General features: G+C 41.2%; 1 protein-coding gene across 6 annotated transcripts in view; it reads right to left on the bottom strand.

Moving 5' to 3' along the window:
* The window catches only part of LOC113490317 (A-kinase anchor protein 2-like), a 266,283-nt gene that overhangs the window by 99,634 nt on the left and 139,875 nt on the right, over positions 1-26,774 (bottom strand). For all 6 annotated transcript variants that reach the window (XM_026866693.1, XM_026866696.1, XM_026866692.1 and 3 more), the window contains one exon: positions 13,420-13,502. In XM_026866693.1, the coding sequence (XP_026722494.1) occupies positions 13,420-13,502 (83 nt within the window). The remainder of the gene's footprint in view (positions 1-13,419; positions 13,503-26,774) is intronic.

The following is a 26,774-nucleotide window of genomic DNA, read 5'->3' on the forward strand; positions in this document are numbered from 1 at the left end:
CTCTGGCAAGGTTTTCCATTGGTCTGCCACCCCTCCTGTGGGGAACCTCTGCTTTTTATTTTTGGTTTCAATATGAACTTAATTATCCCCCCAGCTCCTGTGCTGGAGAAGAGGAACAGCTCCTAAACCCTTCTTTTTGCTGCTCATGGGTTTGCAAACCTCTTGTAATCCTTTTACATCATTCCTTCTGGCTGAAGAGTTACAGATTGCTCATGGCGGCGCCTTTGTCCATAGACCATTCTGTATCTCTTATCATCCTTGATGCCCTCTTGAACATCATCCTGATCTAATAAAACCTATTTGAGATGAAGAAATACACAATATTTAATATGTGGGCAAGCCATGGATTCATACAGTGGCACAGTGATGTTTCTCTCTTAGCAATTAATATTTTATGAGGAATTTTTGAGCACGGAGCTGATGTTTCTACGGAACTGTCTGACATAACTCTCTGATTTTACTGACGCAATGGCAGCTCAGAGCCCACCGTTTTACACAATTGTTTCTCCATGTGCATCACTTCACATATACCTACACTGAATTTCTTCTATTGCCCAGTCAGCTTCATAATGTCCTTGTGTAGTTCTTCACAGTCTTTCTTATAACTGACTTGAGTAAGTTAATACCACTGATGAACTTTGCTATTTCATTCCATTCCCAGGTAACATGTGAGTATACTGAACAGCATACATCCCAGCACTGACCCTTTGCAGAACCTCAAACTATCCAGCACCTCCCTTCATTGTGAGAACTGGTCAGTTACTCCTGTACTTTGCATTTTATCTTCTAAGCAATTACTGAGCTATACCAGGGCTTTCCCTCTTGTTGCTATCGCTACTTAGTCTCCTTAAAAGCCTTTGTCAAGAGCCTTTAGGAAACCCAGCCTGGTATGGTAATTAGATCACCCTTATCCACGTTTTTGTTGACTCTTTCAGAGACCTCTTAGAGGTTTGTTTAAGGCAGCACTTTACAGCAGCAATGTTGACCCTTCTCAGATAGATTGCATTAATCCAGGTGTCCTTTAGTTCTAACCCAGTTAGCATCTCTGTATTTGCACAGTACAAGAATGAGGTCTGTAGACCTCTAGTTCTCCACAGCCTGTACTGAAGTTTAGTGTCACATTTGCCACACTTCACTGTCCAGGTGCCAATGTTTTAAATTTTGTTAGCTGCTGTTGATAATTCAGCTGCCGCACTCTATGGTGAGAATTCAGGGACACAAATGCTCACATACAGGCACATTGCTACCAAAATGTGATGATAGTGAAGAAGTCTTATAATAAAAGCTAATGGTATAAGGAAACAGATGCATACATACAGAACTGCAGACCTGTAAGACAGTGCTATTAATGTCAGTAAGAAACTATCTCAATAATTAACTATATGCGGCCACTACCCTCTTTGCAGATGTATGTGTCTGAAAGCACACAGCATATGATACAGACAAAACCCCACCAAGGTCTGTGACCCAGGGAAGTTTTCCATTTCCATATCTGCAGCCATCTGTTTTCTCTCTTGCATAGTTTGCTGTAAATTCTCTGGATCAAGGCTGGCCTTTTTTAATTGCCACTAGCGTATGGCACGGGACGCAGGAAGGGACAGCAACCCTGAGCTGATGGTGTTTCAGCTGCACCATCTAGGAATGTTCCCAGGAATGTCTGCAATTCAGTTACCTGCCTAAAGATGAACTCCCACCCTTTGTCCTTCTAGGTTATGGTGCAGTTCTGCAGGGCATGTGCTAGAACTCCAGTACAGCTTGGTTCAGCCTGTTTGCAGGGAGCAGGCAGGGAGACAAGGAAAGCTGCACCTCTGACACCTGAGGGAAGAAACTGCATGGACGTGCCTCACTCTTCATGCCTGCCAGCCTGCCCCACAGGTGTAAGGATCTGTACTCCCACAGATAGGTATGCCATCCAAATGTGGAGCTGCTAAGGAGAGAGAGAGGAAGAGGAGCGTGTGGGTATTGCATCCCTTTTGGATGTTACACAGGTTTGACCGTGTCTGTTGGGTTTCTAGAAACTTCAGCTTCTAGAAACAGAATAAGCCAATTATCACAAGGAAGGGAGGGAGGAAAATGAAAGAGTCTTTTTCAGTTGCAGAAAACTTCAGAACCATATAGAAAGGTCCCCTCCAGGCCTGAGAAACGTAATTAAAATAAGCATAGTCCAGTCTCATGTTTTTTTAAGGCCTCAAGTTCTGGAAACTGACAATACTGCACTGTAGAGAAAAATGTGATATTCATAGCAACCAGAGATGTTACACTGCCGAAGGGGGAACTTCAGAGCTCCTTTTCCTGGGTTCCCACCCCTCTGCCCTTTTGTTCCATTAATTAACTTAAGCTCCTGCTTACTGGCCTCATACAGGGTTGGACTGAACTGTGTGACTGCAGCACAGATTTTGTTCCACTAGATAAAGCAATATCACAAATGACACTAATACTTTTTGATTTTTTTTTTCTTATGACAGGGATGCATTTACCTAGTATTAATCAGGTAGCACATGACTAATATACCACAGAGGAAATAAAATGTGATTTCACTGTGTATATTTTGATGAGTTTTGCTTATTGCTTTTAATTTGCATGTTCAGCCATTACAACAGCAGAAGAAAAATTATGTCTTAAACTTTTGTTTTAAAGATGTATTTTGTTAATGCTCTGTAATTTTTTACAGTGTTACAGAGGGCTTGAGGTAGGGGGAAGAAGGCATTAATCTTTGCCAGAGTGCAGCCTTCCCTAATTTTTACCTTAAAGTTAAAATACCTTTACCTAAATAATGAATTACAGGATTAGTTGGGATTGTCCTAAAAACTCTGACAGTAGGAGGAGTATAAAGATCAGCTGCATTAACCCATTATTTGTCAAGAAAATTAGTTTATTTTTAACACTCAAGTAAGGGTTCCTCACCTGCCATTCCCTTTCAGGCCTGCTTCATGTGCCCTGTGAACTGAAAAGCGGTATGTCACCCCCAGTATTACCTCATCTCTCCTCTAACAACTAACCAATGTACATCCCAAGGCTGTACTGAACATGTAGGAAAAACTGACAACAACAGATCCTGAAATTAGTGTGATATCCTTGGGAAAGCTCAAGGAAGTGCAACTGTTTATCTGAACCGCTTGTAGGGGGCTGTAAAACTGAAGATGATTTTCTATATACATAGACTATGGACAAGAGGACTGATGCCACTGAAGTCTGTGGGAACCACGAACATTCAACACCTCTGCAACTGGGCCACATGCTTGTGTGAGACATTGTTTTACAAATGTCTTATTCCAACTCTTTTTTTTCTCTGCCACATAAGCTGACCTAGTTTACAATCTGCCTCTGTACAGATGTGTCCTCTTCCATGGGCAGAAAGAGTGCCTGGAGTTAGGAAGGGGAAGGGACATAGGGCAGCTCAGGATGGGGAGATAAAGAGAAGGAAATGAGAGACAAAGATGTTTGGAGGAGAGGGGAGAGAAATACAGACAGAAAAGAGTGAAGCCATATCTCTATCTGCTGCTCCTGCTTTATTCAGGAGACAGAGGAGTTACTCAGAGTTTTTGCTTTGGGACTTTGTCAGTATATTGGAGCTGAGTTTCAGTGAGGCAGATTTTTTTTACTGTTATGCTGTGAACCTTCAAATAGAGAATAATTCAAAGGGGATACCTCTTCCTATTAGGAAGAAATTCTTTCAGGCTGCTGTTTTACAGCCCAGCATGCTGTTCTTGTTCTCCATGAACTCCCAAAGATGCTGAGAGCAGTGCAGAATAAAGAAGGGAAGGAAAATGCTGTGATAATAATGCTGGATATGCCAGGCACTTTTATAACATTTATAAAATGAAATGCAGTCCTGAAAGGTGATGCCTGGTCTGGTAGCCTCCACACTAATTTCATTGGCTATGAAAACTGAGTTTTGCCTGGGATGCAGATTTTTAAGTGTCTTAGATTAGCTGTCAGAAATTTTGTGATTAGATCATTTTTCTTTCCTTGTGGTTCTGGTTATTTCTCTGAAGAATAACATGCAGATGAGCTGGATGAGGGAATGCACCAGCTTGTGGTAATGTGTGTGAGAAGAAAATGGTGTATTCTCTTTGCATTTATAAAACTAATGAATGCAGAGATCCATCAGTCAGTTAACAGAAGAGCAGTGGGAAGTTTGGAGATCACATTCATAAATGCTTTATATTCAGTATGGGGTTGAAATGTTGATTATTACAGAGGCAGGGAGCTGCTGGTAGGGAACTGACTGGAGATCCCTGTTCTATTCCTGGCGTTGCTGATGACATATGATGTGACTGAAAGGAAGTCACTTTCCCTTATTTGTCTATATGCGTTGATGAATTTTAGAAGAGGGACTGCCTGTTAGTGGGTGTTTGCAGAACATAACAGGACCTCAGCTGTGGTTGGGGAGTTCAAATACTAATGTATAAAAAATTATTTTCTGAAGTTACTCAGCTGACTAACCGGCTCATTTACACACATCTATTATGTGGTGGAATATTTTGGCAAGATCTCTATTGGCAACTAGCTACATGAGTAATCTCATTGACTTGAATGTGACTCCTTGAGTGAGTAATATTTTAGTCCTGGCTCCATGAACGGTTTAGTCACCAGCAGCTCACAAACTACGTGTGTAGCTCTGCCAGCACTTACCACATAGTGTAGTGCATTTTACTGCAAGCAATTCTGTCACAGGAGTAATACTCAGTAGTAACTGTTTGTGTAATCTACACCCACGTGAAAAAGCTACTCTGTTTTGCAGTTGCAAAACCAGCCAAGTTTCACTGGCATTGTGTTCTCTTCAGTTCACAGGAACTTTAAGTTCCCCTTCACAGGAAATCCAAAGAAATATTCAGTACCCGTGACATTGTAAGGAATAAATTTTATTTATTGCAGCTCATGGGGATACCGCTGCATAACTGACTCATGGCTCTCCCTCCTTGTGGAAAATGCAGTCATTGCAAATCTGGAGCTGTAAGGTTTCACTTAAAGCTCTTTACAGTCTTACTCCAGATAATGTTTCTGCTTTGATTACTCCTGCCTTATCTTAGTCTCTTTGTACCCTCTTTCACAATAGCCCCTGTTTCTTTCCCCTACTTTGTGTCTCCTTTCAGTCTGTTCCTTTTCCTAAGTGCAGAAGAAAATCTCATTCATTGTATACCTCTTTTATTCTACAAATCCCTCTTTCAAGTCTGCTTCATCAATAGCATCAACATAAGGCAGTCCTGAAAGATGGTTTTTCAGTGTCCAGCTTGCCTGATTGAGGGGCAGAGAGCATATCTCTATAAATTTTCTGAATTAATTACTGTGTGCATAGAAGAGCCATATAAATATAGCACTACTTGCTACCACAGCATTACATATTCAACATTTATATCAACTACTGGGGCAAGAAAATCACAGACTACAGGACTTCAACAATTATGTACAGTTACATATTGTTCCTCCAACTAAACAGTCATAGCAAAAAGATTTTAAAAGCAATCATTATTTTAGAAATAGGGAACCTCTGTAACTCTTCTGTACCATACTTGAATAGTATATTCTCACAAAGAGCATTTGTTTGTGAACTAAAGAGCTTGATCCAAAGCCCAATGAAGGCTCTTCCAATGCATTCAGTGAGCTTTGGATTAAGTCCTTCCTGAGGAACAGATGCAGGGTTTTATTCACTACCACTAGAACAATAAAAATGACAAGACAAAGAATAAAGATGTCTACAGAGAATAAAGCAGTGTTGTCCTGCAGCAGCTTAAATACATTAGGCTTTATAGTTAAAAGGAAAGTCCTGTAGAGTTAGTAAAATTGTTTCTGTGTCTAGCCCATTCACAAAATAGACAGTCCAGATATGTTCAAATATCTACACATAAACACCAAACACTGTATATTCCACTGAGTATTCAACTTCTCAGTATTTGCAAGGACTGAGTTATAAATGTAACTATAAATTCCAGTTGTGAAAACAAAGATAACACAGAAATAGTTTATTGCCATTAATCATCAAAACTGTGATGGAAGAGAGAACTGGAATTTTTTTTTATGCCATGGCTCTTAGATGCATCCGAATTGTTTACTGAGACCTCGACTAGAGACAGGCTTTCCTTTAGTAAGTTTATGCCATTCAACATAATGATTTCTTATCTGACCAGTAGATGTTATCAAAATGTAAGCAATATGAGTGTTGAGGAGCAGAGACATTTGCCCCTGCAGGAAAAACTGTGGCCAGAGTCATGCCAGGAAAACGCGGCTGACAAGGGAGATAGATAAGCAACTGTGGGACACAGAAGAGACTAGACTGAAGTAAAAGTGGCAGCAAATGCGAAGAACAATCAGCAGAAACTAAGCTGGGTGGGAACCTGGGACTTGCAGCAAAGTCAAAATATGAAGGGAATCTGATCAGAGACTTTCAAGAGGTCTGGGTAGATCTTGGAAAAAGAGCTAGTGGGAGAGACAGAGTAAAAGCAGCATACAAACCAAGCTGTTTTTTTGAAACACCTGCATGGATTGATGTAGAAAGTAGAAACTGGTAAAGGAACCTGGATTAGAAGAGATTGCAGCCACAGCAAAAAAGACCCTTGTGATGAACACATGGCACGACAGGTGGATTTTGAAAGAGCTGAGGAACTGGCAGGGTCTGGTGCAAGAAAGTGTGATGAGTAGAAAAGGACATTACTCAAAACAATTTATACCAGGAAAGAGAAAGGGAATCAAAAGCTGACAAACAGTATCACAGTAAACTATTTCTATAAATATTAAAAATAATACCATTTACGTTTTACCGGCTTATATTTAAATGTTCTTAACTTTTTCAGCTCACAAGTAGCAGCCTCAGAAACAAGTCCCTATTCTTAAATCCTTTACATGTAATTACCAGGCAAAGCCAACACAGAGTTCACTCCAGTTCCAAACATTATCTAAATGCAGAAAGGCACATATTTTCATGACATCTTTTCCTGGCAGGTTGGTGCAAGGTGTGCTCTGACAATTACGAAGAAGATAAATCCTTCTGTCTTTGCTTTTACTCTTACATGAGGAACCCTGTCAGCCTCCAGGGGCTGAAATCCCTTCTATATAGAACAGCAAGACTCTCTTGCCATACTCCTAAAGTTTCCACCCTTATGTTGCTACAGCCTTAATGAATGGTTCTGCTAATTCTTTATGCCTTTTAATCTTCTGAATCTTGCACACTGAAAAACAAAACTTCAGCAGTTAAGCTGCCTTCTCCGTGCATTTTCTGAGCTCTCCCTATATTCAAGGCTGGATACTTGTTCCTGGTGTTAAATGCCTCCAACTGGGATGTGTCATTTGCTGCAGGGTGGATGGCCAATAGTAGAAATGATTAAGTGAGAAAACTAAACCTACCTGAAGGTCTTCAGAAAGTCAGAGACAAGTAGATAATATTAAGAGAAGACATTCTTTCTCAATGGCAAAGAATTTTTTCCCCCTTAAAAAATATCACAGTTTCTTAAAGATGTGTCCCCTTCTTGAATTAGAAAGTGAACAAGCCCAATGACTAAACCTGTGGCCAGCCTGAAGGACTGTCTGTCCCTGCAATAAACTGAGGTCTCAGCTTCACTGCATTTTCAGATCATCAGAAGTGAAATCAGGCAAAATGAAACTGTAATGAGATGATAATACTAGCTGATTGTAGGTCTGCCAATTAAAAATACGCAGTATTCTTTATGGAAATTCAGCTCTGCACTATGAAACTGCTGTGCATTTTAATGTCTAACTCCCATACTGTTGAGCAGGCAATCTTATTTGTCTTTGGATATGAAGGTAGGTGGGCATGTTTTACACAGGTGCCACAGCTTGACAGTCTTGTTACTTTGCTTTGACAGCTTCCATGCAGAGCCACAGAAATAAAATTACAATGCCAGAGGTCAAACATAATGCCTCTGATTGCTTTGAATGACTGGTGATCCTCTGGCTTTCCTGATGGACATTGCCTGCCTCAGCCATGATAAGAAGATGCACTCCAGATCAATTAGCAGAGACTATAATTGAAAATTAACTCTTAGCTGTGTGCTGTGACATGCAGCTCAGTAGCTCAGATGAATCCTCCTCTTCGTTAGCCCAGCTCCACTGACTTCAGCACAAGGTGAGCTGTGGCAAGGACCGGGGATGGAGAGTGACCTGGGATGGGACCAGTGATGAGAGCTGGCAGGACCCAACTGGGGAAACCATCAGCTGCAGAAAAGAAGTATTTTACTGCCTTGTACCTTGCCTTGGATTTTTACTGCCTACTCTGAATTCAGCAGCACCCCTCTATGGCTGGCGTAGCAGTGAGATATGTCCTAAACTGCATGAAGGGTCAGCGTGGAGGGGTTATAAGGTCATGCAGGCTTACACTTCAAAAGATGATCACGGATTTTTGCTGTCTGGCCTCACAAGCTTCAGATACATGTACTGTGCAGAAAGAGTATCTCCCTTTTAAACTACTCCAGAGTGATGAAAATATCAAAGCCTCTGTCTGCTTTTGACTAGAAAAGGTGAAACATAACCCCCATTTTTAAAAAGGGAAAAAAAGGAAGACCCAAGGAACTACAGGCCAGTCAAACTCACCTCTGTGCCTGGTAGGATCATGGAGTGGATCTTCCTGGTAACTATGCTAGGGCACATGGAAAATAAGGAGGTAACTGGCGACAGCCAACATGGCTGCACTAAGGGCAAACCATGTCTGACAAATTTGTTGGCCTTCTATGATGGGGTTACAGCATTGGTGGATAAAGGAAGAGCCTCTGACATCATCTGAAAAGCTTTTGACACAGTCTTGCACAACATGCTTAGTTCTGAATTGGAGAGACACTGACCTGACAGATGGATCACTCAGTGGATAAGGAATGGGCTGGATGGTCACACTCAAAGAGTTGTGGTCAATGGCTTGATGTCCAAATGGAGAGCAGTGGCATTTCTCAGGGGTTGGTGTTGGGACCAGCACTGTTTAATATCTTGCTGGTGCCATGGCCACAGTGACTGAGTGCATCCTCGGCTAGTTTGCCGATGACACCAAGCTGTGTGTGTGGTGTGGGAAGGGATGTGCCATCCAGAGTGACCTGGACAGGCTGGAGAGGTGGGCCTGTGCAAACCTTATGAAGTTCAACAAAGCCAAGTGCAAGGTCCTGCAAATGGGTCGGGGCAATCCCAAGCACGAATCCAGGCTGGGCGATGAGTGGATTAAGAGCAGCCCTGCGGAGAAGGATTTGGGGGTAGTAGTGGATGGAAAAGTAAATATGATCCAGCAAATTGTGCTCACAGCCCAGAAAGCCAACTGTGTCCTTGGCTCCATCAAGACAACTGTAGCCAGCAGGTCGAGGGAGGGGATTCTCCCCCTCTACTCTGCTCTCCTGAGACCCCACCTGAGTACTGTCTCCAGCTCTGGGACCCCAACATAGGAAGGACATGGACCTGCTCAAGCACATCCAGAGGAGGCCACGAAGATGCTCAGGGTGCTGGAGCACCTCCCTCATGAGGACAGGCTGAGAGAGTTGGGGTTGTTCAGCCTGGAGAAGAGAAGGCTCCAGGGAGACCTTACAGTGGCCTTCCAGTTCTTAAAGGGGCTACAGGAAAGATGGGGAGGGACTCTGCATCAGGGGGTGTAGGGATAGGATGAGGGGTAATGGTTTAAAACTGAAAGAGGGTGATTTAGTTTATATATAAGGAGGAAAATCTTCCCTGTGAGGAGGGTGAGGCCCTGGCACAGGTTGCCCAGAGAAGCTGTGGCTGCCCCCTCCCTGGCAGTGTTCAAGGCCAGGCTGGACGGGGCTCTGAGCAACCTGGGCTGGTGGGAGGTGTCCCTGCCCATGGCAGGGGGGATGGAACTAGATGATCTGTCATGTCCCTTTCAACCCAAACCATTTTGTGATTCTATGATTCTATCTGTAAAGTTTTTGGCCAAAATGCATTTATGGCAGCAGGATGAGGGGGAGGATGAGGGGAAGGGATTGTATCCTGCATCTATTTGGATTTTTTTTAGTTTTAAACAGCTGCCTAATGAAATTAATTAATCTTTCCAGAAATTACTGGGCTCACTTAGGTTCTTTGGTGATACAATCTTTCATAAAACCAATGAAAGAGCAAACTGAAGTTCTACATCTCTAATAAAATTGTCCAGCAAAACAGCAGCATCCTTTTCACTGAAAGACAAATTCTTTCAGCCTACTGATGATTCTTTTATGGTCATAAAAGTTTTGTTGAAAATAGTTGTTCACCAAGATAAACTCCCCATGTCCTGTACAGCAGTGTTGCAGAGAAACCAAAAGGGGTATATGTAAGTCTTCTTCCTTGTTACTAGTCAGCAGTTATGATGGTGGGAAAATAAAGGAAAACAGCTGCAGTTTATGCTGCTCCCCCACAAATACACATTCTCCTTTTTGAGCAACAGCTGCAAGAAAGGCTCAGTAATAGTGTACATGGTATTCTGAACCTGCACTCCAGAAAGAGCTGCAGGCATAACAGGATGTGTTTTAAATGCAACAATGAGGAGGCAGCATTTTGCTGTTTAGAAAAGAAGGAAGAAACATGAAAAATCCAAGATCATTCATAAACTCTGGCTTGTTCAACAATAGGTCCAGCTTGACTACTTCTGAGTACGTTACATGGAGTGGCTCTTTGGGAGGACCGTATTTTCCTTTCTTGTATGGGAGAGTATTACTTTGCTTCATGGCTTCAAGTGTAACACTTCATCTACTGATCCATATCCCGTCTTCACTGGTTGTGAATGTTATTACCTATTAGATATGTTTTCTATGCTTTGCTGAAACCTTTGTAGTTACCATTGACTGGAATCATCAGTTAAGAGCACAGTCTGGTCTTAGGGGTAGCTTGTTGCTTCTTGTTAATAGCTTATAAAGTTGAAGGGAATTTTATGATGGCCCAGGTGTCCACCTGGAGTAAGTAGGCTATTGAAAATGAGAGATATGTGGATTTCTATCTTGTGTTTTCTATTAATTGAGATTCTACTTTCTCTTGGTATCATCAAAAAAATATTGCACCTAGGTCTACATAGATTCTTTTCAGAGTTAGTCTAAAACTGATGGTTTTCTTATATGAAAATAACATTGCCCATTCGACTGTTTAGAGACAGAAGGGACACTTGTTCTGGGCTTGTCTTTCTCAGCAAATTCAAGCTCAGAAGAGTTTATATTCAGCTGTTCCATATAGTCTTTGCCTCAAGCACCAGGCTTCTCCCTTCCACTAATAGTTAGCAAGTTATTAAAAAAAAATTCAGTGCTTCATCATTTGCTATGACTAAATTAATTTTCTCCCACGCTGGTAAGTATACTCTCATGGACCTTACTGACTTTACTGTGCTAGCATTTTGCTGATTCTGCTCATGCTGCATCAGTGGCAGCGCTGAGTCAGCCTCCCTGTTACAAAGATCTGCCATTAAACCTTCTCCTTCAGCAGGGTCTCGTTATTAAAAAAATGAGACCTCTTTTCTAAAACCAGAGAGAAGACAATGGTAATTCAGATACTGTGCTGTGTGGCGCTACTCTACCAAGCATTGTGTGTTATTAAAACAAATTGCATTGTACAGTCATTGAACCTTTTTTCCTTCTTCCTGAAGTATGACCTTAACTTAATCCAGAGAAAGTTAGGGACTGGTTAAACTCCAGCTCAGAGCATTCCCAGAAGTCCTACAGGTCCTGCTTGCTATATTTGAGCTGCTACAAAGCAATGCTGCACTGAGCAGTGCACTGATAGGAACCAGTGCAAAATACCTGGGAACACCTGTGTAACTCCATGCTCCAGCTGCAGTCAGAATGGTTTAAATATCTGACTTAACCATAAGAGGAAAGTTTCATTTTGATGGCTTTGCATTATGTATTTGAACCTTTTATTGTTGTGTTGTAAATTCTTTGACTAAAGAAAGGCGGATTCTCACTGACTGATGCCCCTGAGGACATGTTGATTTGCCGCTTTATATCGATTTAACCTTAAATTTGGTCATTGTTTTTCATAGCCAAGAGTATGAAATTCTGCGCTATGTTGTAAATGCTAAATTGTTAACCACATTTAATCAGTTCATATTTGCTGTTTATTATCAGATCTGTTTGTTGTGGGATTTGGAGGTTTTTGTTTGTTTGGTTGGTTGGGTTTTTTTAAATCAGATTGGTCCAGCCCCTTTTGGATTTTATTAGCACTTAAATATTTTAAAAATGTGTGAAATCTGGATTTTGAAGAAATTATTAATGTTTTTTTAAATGGTAAATTAAACTAGTAAATATGATAAGAAAAATCTAAGAAAAGCTTTTCAAAACATGTTTTGCATTTACATTTTCCTTGTTAAAAAAAGTTCTTGCAGGTGCTGAATTTAGCTGATTATTCACCATGACCTTTAAGATCTTAAAGCTAGCTGATCTGAGCATCTCCACACTGCTTTTTACTTATAGACCAGAAGAAGATACAAACTTGCTGCATTTTTATTTTTTAATGCTTCTCTAAATAAAAGAGTTAGTTAATGGGCTAAATTTCACTAACTGTAATTTAAGAAAAAATTCCACTGCTTTTATAGCAGAAGTATGAAATATGCTTCATCAGTTTCATCCGAACCTGTTTAACAGCCTTGATTACTATTTTAATTTAAATAAATGTAAAAGATTAAAGTAAGCTTAGTCATTAATATGGGCTATGTATATCCAAGTTTGCATCTTTATTTAAAAATCCAATTTAACATAAAAAATTATTGGAGAGGTCTTTCATTTTTAACATGGTTGGTTTTGTCTTTAGACATACTTCACACTCAGCAGTGCCAGCAGCCCTGAAGAATGTCTTGTCCCTGCAGGAATTCACTGCTCATTCACTCCTTTTCCACTCCCAACATCTCATTTTACCAATGAATTAATTTGCTGCTGTGAAAAACACATGGCTGCACACCATCACACCAAGAATGACAAAGAAAAAGGAATATGCCCATCATGCCTTTTCCAGCAAAATGGCATGTTTCCATGTGCCACCCAATGAATATTTCTCAGATGCTTGCTTCTCAGAGCTACTCATGCATGGGTTTCCAGCAGGTGAGAGGAGGTGGGGTAGCAGGAACTGCAGGGGGGCCTGAGGAGAAGAGAAGGTGCATGGGAAGATGTGTGGGGGATTGACTGATGGTGAGGAAGGATTGAGCACTAGTTTTTCATCATCTTGCAGTGAACTGACAGGATTATTTAACAAGAACCCCAAGAGATGCACTTTTATTGAAGGTCTACATAATCCCAACCACTGCACAAGGCTTTCAAACATTTAGGAGGAGATGCTGCAGTAGTCAAGCAAACACAGTCTACACCAATAGGATATGCTGTGTAAACTACTCCCACCACGACAATCTCCTCACAGCTGAAGATGTGGCCCATCCCACTGAGCATGGTGTGCCATGAAGCATTATGTTCGAGTGCAGTGCGGATCCCTGTGCTTCCCACAAAGACGCGGTGGGAGGAGACTTACCCCTGCACTCTCCTCAGTTTTGGGACTTTCACAGAAGCATGGTCCTGGCGGGTCCCTTGGCAGCATATCCGATCCTCCCGTGCCTACAAAACCAAAGACATTTTATTGCCTATGGGAGAATATGCATGGCTGAGAGGTTGCTTTGCTTTGCTTGGATTTATTCCTACCAGCCACACTCTGTTGCCAGCCTGCTATCTTGTCAGTGTTGTTAAAGAAAGCAGAAAGGGTACAAAATCAATGACTGAAAAATATCTTTGCCGGCTGGAAACAGCCCTGTGTGCTGTGGAGAGGCAGCCACCACTGGGAGAAGATTCAGCGAGTGCTTAGAGAGTTAACACAGCACACTACAGCTCAGGAAGGACTTACTCGATTTCAGCCATGCAGTGGTGATCCCTGTCCCTAGGGTGGTGCCCAGTACCCGGGTCTGAGGCTGCCCTGGTCCCTGATGGGGTGATGGGATGGCCCTGGCTGTCAGGTCCAGCCTCGCCACCCACAGGGAACTCCCCAGACACTGGTTGCTCTCTGCTTGCCTGTGTTGCTGTGCTGAAGGTGTGCCTGTGCTCACACCATCCTTGGGATGAGCTTGTCCTGTCTTGGGGAGAAGCCAAAAAACTTTTCAGCACTTCTGTGTATCCCAAGGGAAGGGTAATTCAGAGCATCTTGGACCCTAACTAAGAGAATCTCATTAGTGAACACTGTTTGCCAGCCAGGCAGAAGTCACCACTGCTTATCGGGTGAGGTCAGGCTGCAGGCACAGCTTGCAAGGCATGATGCAGGCATCCTGTCTGGCAGAAGAACCTCTGCACTTCTATTTCTACATCAGGATTAAACTCTGAAGAAAGTAAGAACATATCCACCGATTTCACCTCCAGGGACAATCTTGCTTAAGCACAGCTAGCCACAGACAGCTGCTTGATTGCTTCTGGAATTTCCTTAACAATGGCAATAATTACAATAAATAATGACGAATTAGAGTCAGTGAATATTTTCTTAACTGTGAAATTAAATTATAGGGGTTACATGATCTCCTCTATAGAGGATAAGGATGTACAAAGATTTATATATCATCTCTAGTAACACTGTTGAATGTACATGTTCACACTGAGAATACATTGAATAACCTTCCGTGCTACCACAGCACTGTGTGCGCCTACTAAATTTGAAATATGGCCCATGTAATAATACAGCTTGAAATGGCTCTGCAGTTCTTGGTCAATACAAGGACAGATATTCATGCCCTCTGTTGCTAGTTCACTCTGTGATCTTGAGTGTGTCTCTTCAAACCACCACTGTTTGTGTATGCTCCACAGTTGTGTTATGATTACTTATGCAAATGGATCCGTGCATCAAAGATGCCCTTTGCTTATTCATTGCTCCAGCAGAGAGTGGCATTGCTTACAGTGTTAGATTGAGCTCTAGTCTACCTATGAATACACAGAGACGCTGACTATACCTGTATCTTTCTTTCTAGCAATGGGATTTCCTGCATTATTGGCAGTCTCAGATCTTTTGCCTTGGGTGAAGAATATTAAAAAGTGTCAGTGACACTCATGTGCCAAAATTCTGTAGGTGCTTTTAACTTTTTCAAGTACAGGTTATTTGGAGCTGACTGCTCTTCTTCCTACATGCTGACCTATGGTGTCCATGTAGTCCACAGAGCCAACAGGTAGCCCCCAGCAAGGTGTGGAGAGTACATTAAAGCCAGTGGAAGTGCATCATAGCAAAATTGGGACCTTTTTTTCTTGCTGTGCTCTCAGCACTCTGGAGAAGTCCACAAAGCTAGAAGTCTAATCTTGTGAGTTTACCACAGGATTGATCCCTCCTTTGCATTCATCTCTGCTGGGTTTTCCCTACAGTGTTGCTGCAGAGAAGTTTATTCTGTCCCAGTTTTTCTGCCTTTTAAAAAATTTTATTTTATTTCCAACTCACTTTAATAGTTTTACTCACGCTAATCTCAGGACAAAAGGACCTTCCTTGTTATACGTCTGTAGAGCATGTTAGCATAGTGGGCCTCTGATTGTCTACTGATAACTATGTGATTTTCTGCTATTCAAAGACAGATGTAAAATAGAGCTGTGTGCCTTTTTTTACCATTTGACTAAAGCATCCCTTCATACTCAGGTCTCCGTTCATATTTTCTTGCAATGTATTTGGAATTGCAAAGCCTTCAGTGTGTTGTCCTTGTGTGGATGCCTTGGTTTGCATGAGCAAGTAGCTGTGCAGTAGGAGTGGATCAGAGGATGGGAGCAGTTGGTACTGACATCTCTAGATCTAGATTATATTTCCAGGATTTAATGTCAGATTAGATTTAGTCTGGTTCCCTGGACTGAATGTTACCACAGTGTCAGAAGGAATAATACTTGATTTGAATATTTGTGTTTCCACTAGGGTTTGAAAAGTATTTCATGTAACCCTTAGAAGTTTCTGGTTTGGTTTCCTCCAGGACTCCTGCTTGCGACTCAACGGTCTCATCATGTAGTGTGAATCAGTCCACATCTGAACTAGTTGCAGGTGTGGCTGAGGCAAAAGGTATCAGCTCACTAAAAAACATACTCTGTTCTCTGCCAGTGCAGTCTATGACCACCAAGAAAGGGCAGTTGGTGACTGGGATGCTAAACGGAGATGAGGGTAGCCTAATTTTACACCTGTGCCACAACTAGCATTCTGCATAGCTCTTGGCAGTCACTGGTGTTGACTCAAGTTGTCACTACAAGTGATATTCACCACTGATACGGCAACACATGAAAGATTAAGAAGAGATCATTACAGCAATAACACATACACCTAACTAGGAAAAAATAATGAAAGTCCAAGGCCTAGCAATTAGAACACATAAGAAAAGGATAGATTTCTCCCAAATATCACAAAATTTTAGGTACCATAAGACTGAGTAGACTTCATCTCCACACTCTGTATTTGCTGACAGGCCATATCTGCCACAGCATGGACTTGATTTGCATGAAGGACCTGGCAACTTTATAATCACCCTTGGATTAAAAACAAAAAATCCCAAGCACATTCATATCCATGGGCACGCTGTAAAGGCTGCACATAGTACTAGTCATGCTGCCATTAGTTCTGAAAGTTCTATCGTTGTCTGTACAGCAGTGATGAAGTAACTCAACCAGAACAGCTGCAGGGCAGCTCCATCAGCACTATTGGGGCTCAGTGGCTTTTCATCCATCTCTCTGCATGCTAGCTCCACTTCTGTGTAGCACTGTGCTGACTTATTTGTTTCCTTTTATTTGATGTTGATTTCAACTGTGAATAGGTTTTGATGGATGACAGGAGTTTAACAATAAAGAGGAGAGGACAATGCAACGGGAATGAAGCTGAGCTAACAGTCTCTTTCCTTAAGAGAGTATCCATGCAGACTTGGGAGGGAAATCAAGGTGCAGATAATAAGAGGGAATTTGGGCTCTCAGCTCACCTACATTAGCCAGAAGAGAAAGGAATGAAAGTTGTCAAGACAGGAAGGATAAAATTTAAGTGAAAGAGGGAGATGCCCAGTACCTAGTGATGTCGTTGGCAGTAAAAGTGTGGAATATGGCTGAAAAATAGAGGTACTAATGAGGGATCTGGAAAATTGCTGTGCACACCCACTCATTGCTCTTAACAAGGGGAGACTTTAGCAGCTAGGTCCTGAATCTAAGCCCTTCGTGGGCTGTGCTGTGACTGTGGAGGAAGCATCTCTGTGTTGGTTAGCAGTGATCTGGAGCAGTAAACTCATCTCAAGAGTGCTTGCTCCATCCATCTCAGTCTGTCACCCTTTTGGGTTTTTGCTCTACTTCTATAGGATCTGAAGAAAGAAAGGAAACTAAGGTGCTATTCAGCTATCAAAATATGTGCACTTTCTACAGGGGCCCACAACTCTCTTAGAAAATTCTTCTCAAAAGTAAGGATTACCCAGAAACCATGGATTTAGGGTCTTAATTTTGCTTGTTGTTTTAGCAACAGATTGCTTTGTGTTTTCAGCATATAGGCTCTCATTGCTATGTTGTTAAGCTGGTAGAAAACAACTCCAAGCCCTGTACCATACAACAATTATCAAGGATAGGCTGTATCCACCTGAAACCTGTCAGCCCACATCCTCTTGCAAAAGAAACTGGTGCAGTACAGGGGCAGGTCGTAGCATAAAACAACCTGAATCAGGGAACACTTAGGGCAAAGATTTTTCTCCTCAGAGGAAAAGGTAGTTAAGTGCTTATGATCATTCACCAGAAAAACTCCTGCAGTGATCAAATACCACTAAATCAAGCCTTCCTCATTTCTCACAAGATAGTCATTTATACCTGCTATGAAAGGTTAGGGCATAGTCAAATGTTCGCTTGCATGGCAGCTGGAGCAGTTTAAGATTTATTATCCTCTTCCACTGAGGTTGTTTGCGGGAGCACTTTTTGTCCTTTTCAGAGCCAAGGGAGATTGCACCCCTGCACCGAAAGGACATATTACTGCTCCCAATTTGTTCCTCTCTGCCTGCTGGAGGGTGCAGCCATATCAGATGTGCCAGTCGGTCTGTTGCTCACCAGAGTGTGTCCTGCCCTGTTATAATTGTAAGGGAACAGGTCAGTTCCAAACACATAAATCCTGGATCATCACTAAACGGGTCCATTTGGTCTTGAACAGGCCAAGGAAGCAATTTGTTAGAGAAACTATTTTCACTTGACTTGAACCACAGGGAATCCTGCTGTTTCTCAGTCTGCTTTCTTTCAGCTACATATGACTTGTCATTAAAAATGAAAGCCAAACTGTGTCCTCGTGTTGCTGTCTTGGCAATGCCCAGCTGAGCCAGCAGACAGATGCCATGTTAAACTACAAAGCAGAGTTTTTCAACAGTTATTCCTGTGAATAATAGAAGGTCATTCAGAAAAATAAAATTCTCAAAGAAGGAGAGGGAGAGAAAAAAAGAGACACAGTCTAGGAAAAAAAGGACTTTCAGCAAGAGTGCTGACATGTTTATTTATTGAATTATTCAAGATTATTTATTAAAATGGCTTGACCTTACAGAGTTCGTATTGGAAGAGGTCACATATCAGTATGAAGACAAAGGCTTAACTCAAGTGGTGAAGAAAGCCACTCATTTATCTGTTTTTTTGCACTTACTTTTCATTACTATAAGCTATGTTTAGGCACTGCATCTTGGCCATATTTTGAAACAACAGTGTGGAAACTTTCTTACTCTTTGACTATGCTTTGAATGCTCATCTCTAAGAGTTAAGAAAATATTTTAGATTCAGTTTCCATAGAATCTTCAGTCTCAGAAAAATTATTGTGAAGAGTGCTGTAGGTGTCACTTGTCTTGAGATGTGAGTGTCTCTGATAGCAATTGTCTTAAGAGTGCTAGCTCATTTAATCTGTTTTTCTGCATCTGATAGTGGTGTTATTCACTTGGGTGTATGCACAGGTCATAGAGCTAATGGCACAATTCTCTTTTGTTGATTTTCTTTTCTCTTCCAAATTATTATTTTTTTCAGCTTTCACACTGTGATGTATTTTGGACTTAAATAAAGCAAAGTCTCCCTATTAGGGCTAGTAGGAGAGAGGTCACACCCACTTTATGCCCCATTGAAAAGGAGCCTTGGCTGGTGTCATTTCTCAGAGGGTACTGGTTGGACTGTGACCATGCCAGAAGCACTGTGCTGCATCTGTACTAAGAATAGCTGTCAAAGGCTCAGTGTCCAAAATTCAGATGCATGTTTTAGTTGCAGATGTAGTTTGGCACCATTTTGGAAAACATCTAAATAGACTTGCATTGCTAGTTGCAGATGGTGTAGTTAAAGCCACTGCAGATCTCCATCACTGACATGGATTAGCTCTTTTCAGCTCAGTCAGGCTTTCAGGAGTGCTCTGAACTAGCTCAGTCTAGCTATACTCTTGACATAGCTTCTGCATATTTCAGTTGTGTGGGAAGCAGTGGCAGCTTGGGAGAACAACTATATCTTCAGCCACTCACTACAAAGCCATGCAACGCCAGACTCAAGCTTTGTCCCTTATTTGTTTTAATGAGGAATTTCTACCTACCGACATCATTCCCGGTTACCAGCAGTGATGAACTAATGGTTCAGATTGTGCATGCATTTTCTGACAGATATAACTCTGTGGGCAAAACCCTTTCAATAGTTAGTTGCAGAAGCATAAAATAGTTGCGAGTGTGCTATGAAGTTCACCATTTCTGCTGCAAAGCAAGCAAAAAGCCCTCAGAACTATAATCTACATGTATTTTGCAATGAAACCTTAAGTATAGACGAGCCCTAAGGTTAAAGTTATTCTAAGAGAATGAGATTACAATGTTGCTTAGAAAATTGCTTCCAATCTCAACAATCTTGTTCCCAGTGAACAGTTTATGATGAAATTGTGAGAGAAACACAAGTTTCTGGAGGAAAAAAGGTCTGCAGGAAATAAGCTAAAACTCTGACATGAATTGAGAGGTATGAGGAAGGGAAAAATTGTGAATTTTGTTTCTCTTACTTGCAATAATTTGCCTTGGAATGCATTCCCTTATTTGGAAACGCCAGGTAAGAAGTGTGATGTTCCATCATTAAAAGAGCAGATAGCCTCCTAGCTTTGTCTAGAGTTAGTTCCTTTATGTGGCAGCAGTGCAGTCAAACAATGAATTCATTGCCTTGCACAAGGGTTTAAAAATAGCAGAGAACTCCTTGTATGATATAAAGAAGGGAAGCACAAGTGATTCATGCAAATTCTTTTTAATCATGACATCTTAAACTCAACCACAGAAAGAAAGCAGAAGATAGCAGAAAGATTATCTGCTACTGATAGCCATTCTCTACTAGGAGAAAGAAAACCCATCCGTTACACAAATGTGCTGAAAGTGCATGCCTGTAAAGCAGTGAGGGAGACAAGCAGCTTGTGGTGGTCATCTCACTGCATCTGCCCAGAGGATTTCTTGCCTCCAAGAAATGCATGTGTGTAAATACCACGAACATGAGCTCCTAACCCTCTCAGCAGATCCAACAGAGAGGACTGCAAGATCTGTGTCCAATCTCCTTAACTGTAGGGTTGGACAGTTTATCTCCTGTCTTCACCATGCTAAACTTGCCCACACGGAACCAGACAAGGCATAATTTTATGATCCCTTCTGTTACCGGGAGCTGTATGTACCAACAGTTGGGAATGCCACGTGCATATGAGGAAGATGCTGTGGATGCATCTCCAACAGACAAAAGTGGTATGTATCCAGTTAAACCTAATTTCCCCTTCTGTGACTTTTAGCAGCAGGCAGGACATTCCCCATTAGTGGACACTACTGCTGAAGTAAATGGCCATGCCTCTGCAGTGCACCTGGTGGGTTTGAGAGGAAAGCAATCTCCATTTTTCAGCAAACTATGTCTTTATAGGACTCTTACAATTATTCTTTTTTTGCTTTTCCCTGTGGTGAGCAACCAGTATGGCTCATCAGACTAAATTCTTATATGTGTCAGGTTGCATTACTGTGGAGGAAAAGGGACAATCGCATTCTACTGACATTTAGCTGCAGGTAACAGAGTGCATATAAAAGGACCTATCACTGTCAATTTTCCTCTCACACCTCATGGTCTCCTTCAGGGGTGACATTTTGGATCTGGTTGGCAGTTGGAGGTCTGAAAATAAATGGCTAGCTTACTGAAGGTGCAGTAGAAATGACTGAACTGCATACATCCACCTAGTGGATTTAGGAATAAATAGGTATAGTTTCTTCTGAGAAGTCTCCTTCCACACTGCTAAAAATGCCATACTGCAAGATTTTCATAGTTAACCCAGGAGTTAAACAAATAAAACAGTGGGGGTTCACAGCATAAGACCCTGTAGAGGTATCTCAGTTCTTGACAAGGCAACAGCAGGACCTCTGAGTAGACTGAAAGTGGGCTCATCTGCCTGATTAGGTTGTAGTTGTTAAGGGCTAAACTGCAGTGAGGCAGACCTAGCCCAAACTGTGTGGACTGGTCTAATGTTTGACCTCCAGTTTTACATACTTCTGAGTTAAAATTGCAAATCCAAAGCTGAAACTAAAAGTGGTGGTATTAATAATACCAGAAGGTGGTATGTATTAATGCCTTGTCACTATTTTCTGTTGAGGGAAAGAGTAAAGTGCCAGGTATGAATGAACCTACCTCAACCGTGCATTTGTACTAGACACGCATGTTAGTGCAAATCCTGTAAACTCTGCAATGGTGGTGCCAAATCTTGCTCTTCCCTAGATAGGTGTATGAGAGTTGAAAGGTGCAGGTGAACTGGTGTTATCATGGTGTGAGCCATGACACTGCTGGAAAGCCACGCAGTCCAGGGGAGTGGACCCTTTCCAGCCAGATATTTGATTCACCTGAAGTTAAGAGTAGATCTATTATCTGCAAGAAGAGATCCCCAGCACTGAACAGGGTTAGTAACAGTGTAGTCAAATTAAAATCACTGCTTGATGTAAGGTTAATATAATCTGACTTTTAACAAAATGACATAGGAGGTAAAATCCAGATGTACAAGGATGAAGACACCTGTCTTCATCTAAATTTAGTTGTGCTGCATGGTAATCAGTTTCAGTCATTTTAGAGGGAGTACTTATAGACAAAGTTACTGCTCAATTAGAGAAGATACATCAGCCTCTGGCCTCTGTGGATAAGGTTGGCAATCTTAGAAAATGACATATAATTAGGAAAAATTATAGTGTTTGCTTTCAAAGTACTTTTTGTTTTCCCAGAAAAAGCAAACTGACAGGCAAATGTAATACCCAGATACAGTAAATCCTCCTCAGTTATTCACACATCATCTCCCCAGAATTAAAATAGGTAGTGAAATGTTTTATTCCACAGCCACAACATTCAAAAGAAGCATGGCTAGCTAGTCAAAATTCCAGTGAAGTTTCTTATCCGAGACATATGCTTGAAGGAGTTCAGTAAAGGATTGTTTGGCTCTCTAACAGAGGAAGATATCTTTTTATGATCCTCTAAATCATGATTTTGGTCTCATGATATTGGGCTGTATTTTGCACCTAAAAGATTTGATATTTAAGGAAAGATCACAAGATAACATGTGATGCCACATCCATCTCCTTCCAGCCAATACTTAGGGCATTATGAGAAGTATAACAAGCTACAGTTCACATGTACTTTTTGAGTCTTGCTGCACAGAGATGGGCTAACTGGATATAACTTAGCCTGGAAAGTGTCCCCACACTGGGGACTTGTGTAAATATGACATCCTGAAACATAAAACCTGTATTCTGCCTGGAAGCCTGACCAAACCTCCATATTAATAAATATAACAGGAGATTAAACAGGTGCTTTCTTTCTGCACTTTCAAAATGAGCACAGGCCAGACATGTATTCCCAAGAGGACAGAATTGTGGCTTTGTCCTCAATCAGTTCTTCAAAGTTACAACATGTGCTCCTTAAAGCATGCCCTGCTGATGCAATGCAAAATCTCTGACTCTTGTGTCTGTGGTGCGCTAAACGTGACTCTTCAAGGGTAGAATAAACAGCTACGGCACAATCCAAAACCAGTAAGAAATGCTGGTTGACTTCTGCAGGCTTGTGGAAATTATCAGCTCAGTTCTTCTTGTTCTCTCTCAGCTGTCTATCTGTCCTGTGATGTGTGTTGTCTAAATTTGAAATTAAAAACATTAACGGAATCACAGAATCCTAACACAAGGAATGTCTTTAAGCACTTGCACTGCACAGTGCATCAAAGAACAATTATGGCTGATGCTTCACCTTTGGTAGATATGCTTGCATTCAGGCTTTCAGAGCCTCATGATTTTAGCTTACAGCACCTTCATTACTTGCTGGGGCAGAACTCATGTGCAAGGCAGTCCCATGAGACAGTCCATCTGTGCAGGCTACACCAAAGTGGAAGCTGGTGCATGGACAGTATATTTGACCTGGGAGTTTTTGCAGAGCTTGAGCCCTGAGCCTAGATGGGGACATGCTAAAGCTCTGATAAACGAAACTGAGGCTTTTGTAGTGCATGTGCTTCTCCCTTTATCTTCTTTGGTTCCCTCCGCTCCTCCTTAGCATGAGTGTTGATTAAGTAAAGTGTCATCCTAAGAGAATTAGCTACCCTCTTGAGAAAAAGCAGCATAGAGCCTGTACTGGGGTTCCAATAAACATTTTTCACAACTCTCACTTTGACAATAAGCCCATAATGCCAGTGGAATAGAGCATGAAGAAAGCAAAAAATTACATTAGGGCTTCAATTAATTTTCTTATTACCTGCAACTCAAATACTTAATGCTTCTGTACTAGAGTTATTACGTACTCTTATAAGACTTTAAACTACAACAAGCAAAGATCAAGAAATTTCAAATGGTTTAAGTCCATGAATGTCAGGCTGCATGTTTAAACCTTTCCTGGTGAAATCTAGCAAACTAAGTTTCTTGTGAAATTTCTCGAAATTAGAAATGTATTAGAAAGCCCCTTTCTGAAAGAACCACTGGGCTTTCATGCCAAGTCTTGCCTAGAACATGAAATTGCAGAGATATCATGAATAGATGAGAGGTGGTTTTTGGTGGTGGTTTTTAAATGTCTTTTATTTAAATGACAACCAAATGACTTGATCCTCAGCAGCTCTCAATTTATGAATAGTTCAGTCTGAGTTTAAATGAAGTTCATAGCTACTTCTTCCTTTATTCAGGCTATTCAAATATTCTCTTTACAACCTACACTGATAAAAAAACCAGTCATGCTTAATTTATTTTAACTGTGCATGTAGGTTGTTTGGATTTTTCACATTCTGAGAACAGCAGTGAGCCTTCTAGTTCAGTAAAAGACAGTTTCTAAGAACATAATAAATGCCTCAGTGGACCAGAGCAATTGTCTTTGACAGCAGCAGTAAGACACTTCATATAGGCAGAACACCTGCACCCAGTCTTTATCTTCAGACCTTCCCCTCTATTTCCTCCAGCATTCACAATCTCTAAATTAGGGATGTGTTTGGACACATCTCTGACTTGTCTCTTTAACATGTTTTCTGGATCTGTTTTCCATTGGTTTGTTAACATGGAGACATTTATTTGTCTGTTTTCTTTGGTTTTCTTTTCTGTATAACACCATCATCATTTATATGGTATATGAACAACAACGTTTAGCACTACCAGTTCAGAGACCTCTAAAGAGGATGGATAATGAATCCATGTAGTGTCAGAAGTTATGATTTGCTAAATGGTTTAGTAATTTTGAATGTCTAAGATGTGACTGCAAAAGGACTGAATGCTCAGGAATTTAGACTTTTCATAGTCTGAACATCAGGCCTCCTTAAAAGAACCTCACATATTATCCAGAAGCAGAGGCAGTCAAAGTAGTCATAACTTTCAGGAATTTTAGCCTCTAGCAATGTTTGTTGCAGAGAAAGGATCAACAGAATAGGTTCACATTCACTGCAGACACCCTATTTAATAAGGAATTAGGTTAGCAAAAAAGACAGATGGCAGGAGCAGACAAGACAGTTTGAGACCCAAGGCCTAATTCAGCTTTGACATAGCTAAGCTGAATAGTAGTTGAAGTCAATGAGATGTTTGCATGTTTGTATCAGGGCTAAATTTGCTTCCCTGTGTTTAGCAGAAAGAGGTGAACACTTGAGTTCAGATATAATATTTTTTTTTGTTTGCAAAACAGGGATGGTCCTATGACATTTTCAGTGCTACTCTAAAGCCTACACTTTCAAAACTGCTAGACTTTATGAGCAGAGATATTTCCTGCATAATGCAAATACAGCTGAGAGATCGTGCCTGGCCTAAGGCTTTGTATACACGTAATGGAAATAAACAGATGGAGACACAAGCAGAGGCTTGTTCAGCGCAACCCAAATAGAATGAGACTATGAATCTTTCTTCCCTGAATCTGAGCTAGATCTTTAATTTTTGGGTTTCTATGAGTCACTGCTGGGTGCCCAACTCTGCTTAGAATTATAATGGGAAATATATTCATTCTCTAAATAAACATTTGGAGAATGAGCATTGGAAGCTAGCATTTCACCATTTCTGCTTTTCCCTTCTGTCTTGGTGCCTTCAGCTATGGGGGATCTAAGAAACAGCACAGAGAGACTAAAGGGGTACCAAATAGTCTCCCTTTGTCCACCTGACGGGGCTGCTCACTTTTCCTTTTTAACAGATGGGTGTTTGCCAAACAGCTCCTGGCTTGTTATTTGTTATTCTGTTTTGGGTATAAAATGAAAAGATAGATCTTTTCCTGGTAAAATGGGATATTATTTTACATTTGCTGTTGTGTAATGACATCTCTGGCCACTGTGGTTTAAGACATATTGATTGCCTCGCCTGCCTCTGCCAGGTGCTCCTGCTGCAAATCAGTGACTTGGCTAATCCTCACTAGAAAACTGTGAGTTAGTTGAGACTGAGTTACCAAAATGTTGCAGAAAATTGAAAAAGTGAAAGGAAGACACAACATTTGTGTTGTGCTTTTTCTGCCCTTCAAAAACACTGTCAGAATGCTGCTTGTATAAGGAATCAGTAAGATACCTCTCTAATGGGAACAGTCATGCTTCTGCTATGGAGTGCCATGGCATTTCCCTCCCATCCTGCATCAGTGCACCAGCACAGACAGCCATAAAGCAATGGCAGGTAAACTTTCTTTGGCTCTGTCTAAGTGCAGATGAAATGTGCACATGTGGTAACAGTGATGAGCCACAACAGCATCACAAAATGTTTATTTCTGAGGAACTGGTTGGGCTTCCACATTGCAGGCAGCCACTTCATGTCCTTCTGCCTCACTTCCTCATTTTTAATATAACAATGGTAGCACCTCTCTGCCTTAATGGGATGCTGTGAAATTTCACTACATTGAAGACTGTGAAGTGCTGAGATTTGGCAGTGTCTGGGCCTGGGTGAAAATGTTATTAGCCATGCTATACCCACACACTGTGTTGAGGAACTGAAAACTGGCAATATCACAAGGATGGCTTTTATGTGGTGTAGCTGTTAGTTTTTGTCAGAAATACAACAAGATCGGCCTCAGTCAGGGACAGCAGAATTTCAACTGCTAATCCCAGTGGGGCCCAGACAGGTTATTTTAGTGTGCTTGTCTCTGGAGACAGGTCTTTACTATTTTTATACACTGTGCCACAATTCTTGGGGTCTTTCAGGGAGGAGAAATGGAACTATTTTACTGCTTTCTTGGGAGTTTTTTACCAGCAAATTATATTATAGGACAACTGGAATTTAATCCAGTTCACCTTCCTTCTGATTCTAAACAAAAATTTGGAATATTAGTTATTTTAATGCAAATATTTAGGAGCGATTTGAAGTGCATTTTAAAGTACCCGTATTCTGCAGAACCGTCATAAGGCACTAACTCTTATGGTGAGAATCCATATACCTCATACTTAAATAAAAACTTTGCCTTGTCTAAAAATGC

Source organism: Athene cunicularia, assembly GCF_003259725.1.
Source record: "Athene cunicularia isolate RWA chromosome Z unlocalized genomic scaffold, athCun1 chrZ_part3, whole genome shotgun sequence".
NCBI classification, from domain to species: domain Eukaryota; kingdom Metazoa; phylum Chordata; class Aves; order Strigiformes; family Strigidae; genus Athene; species Athene cunicularia.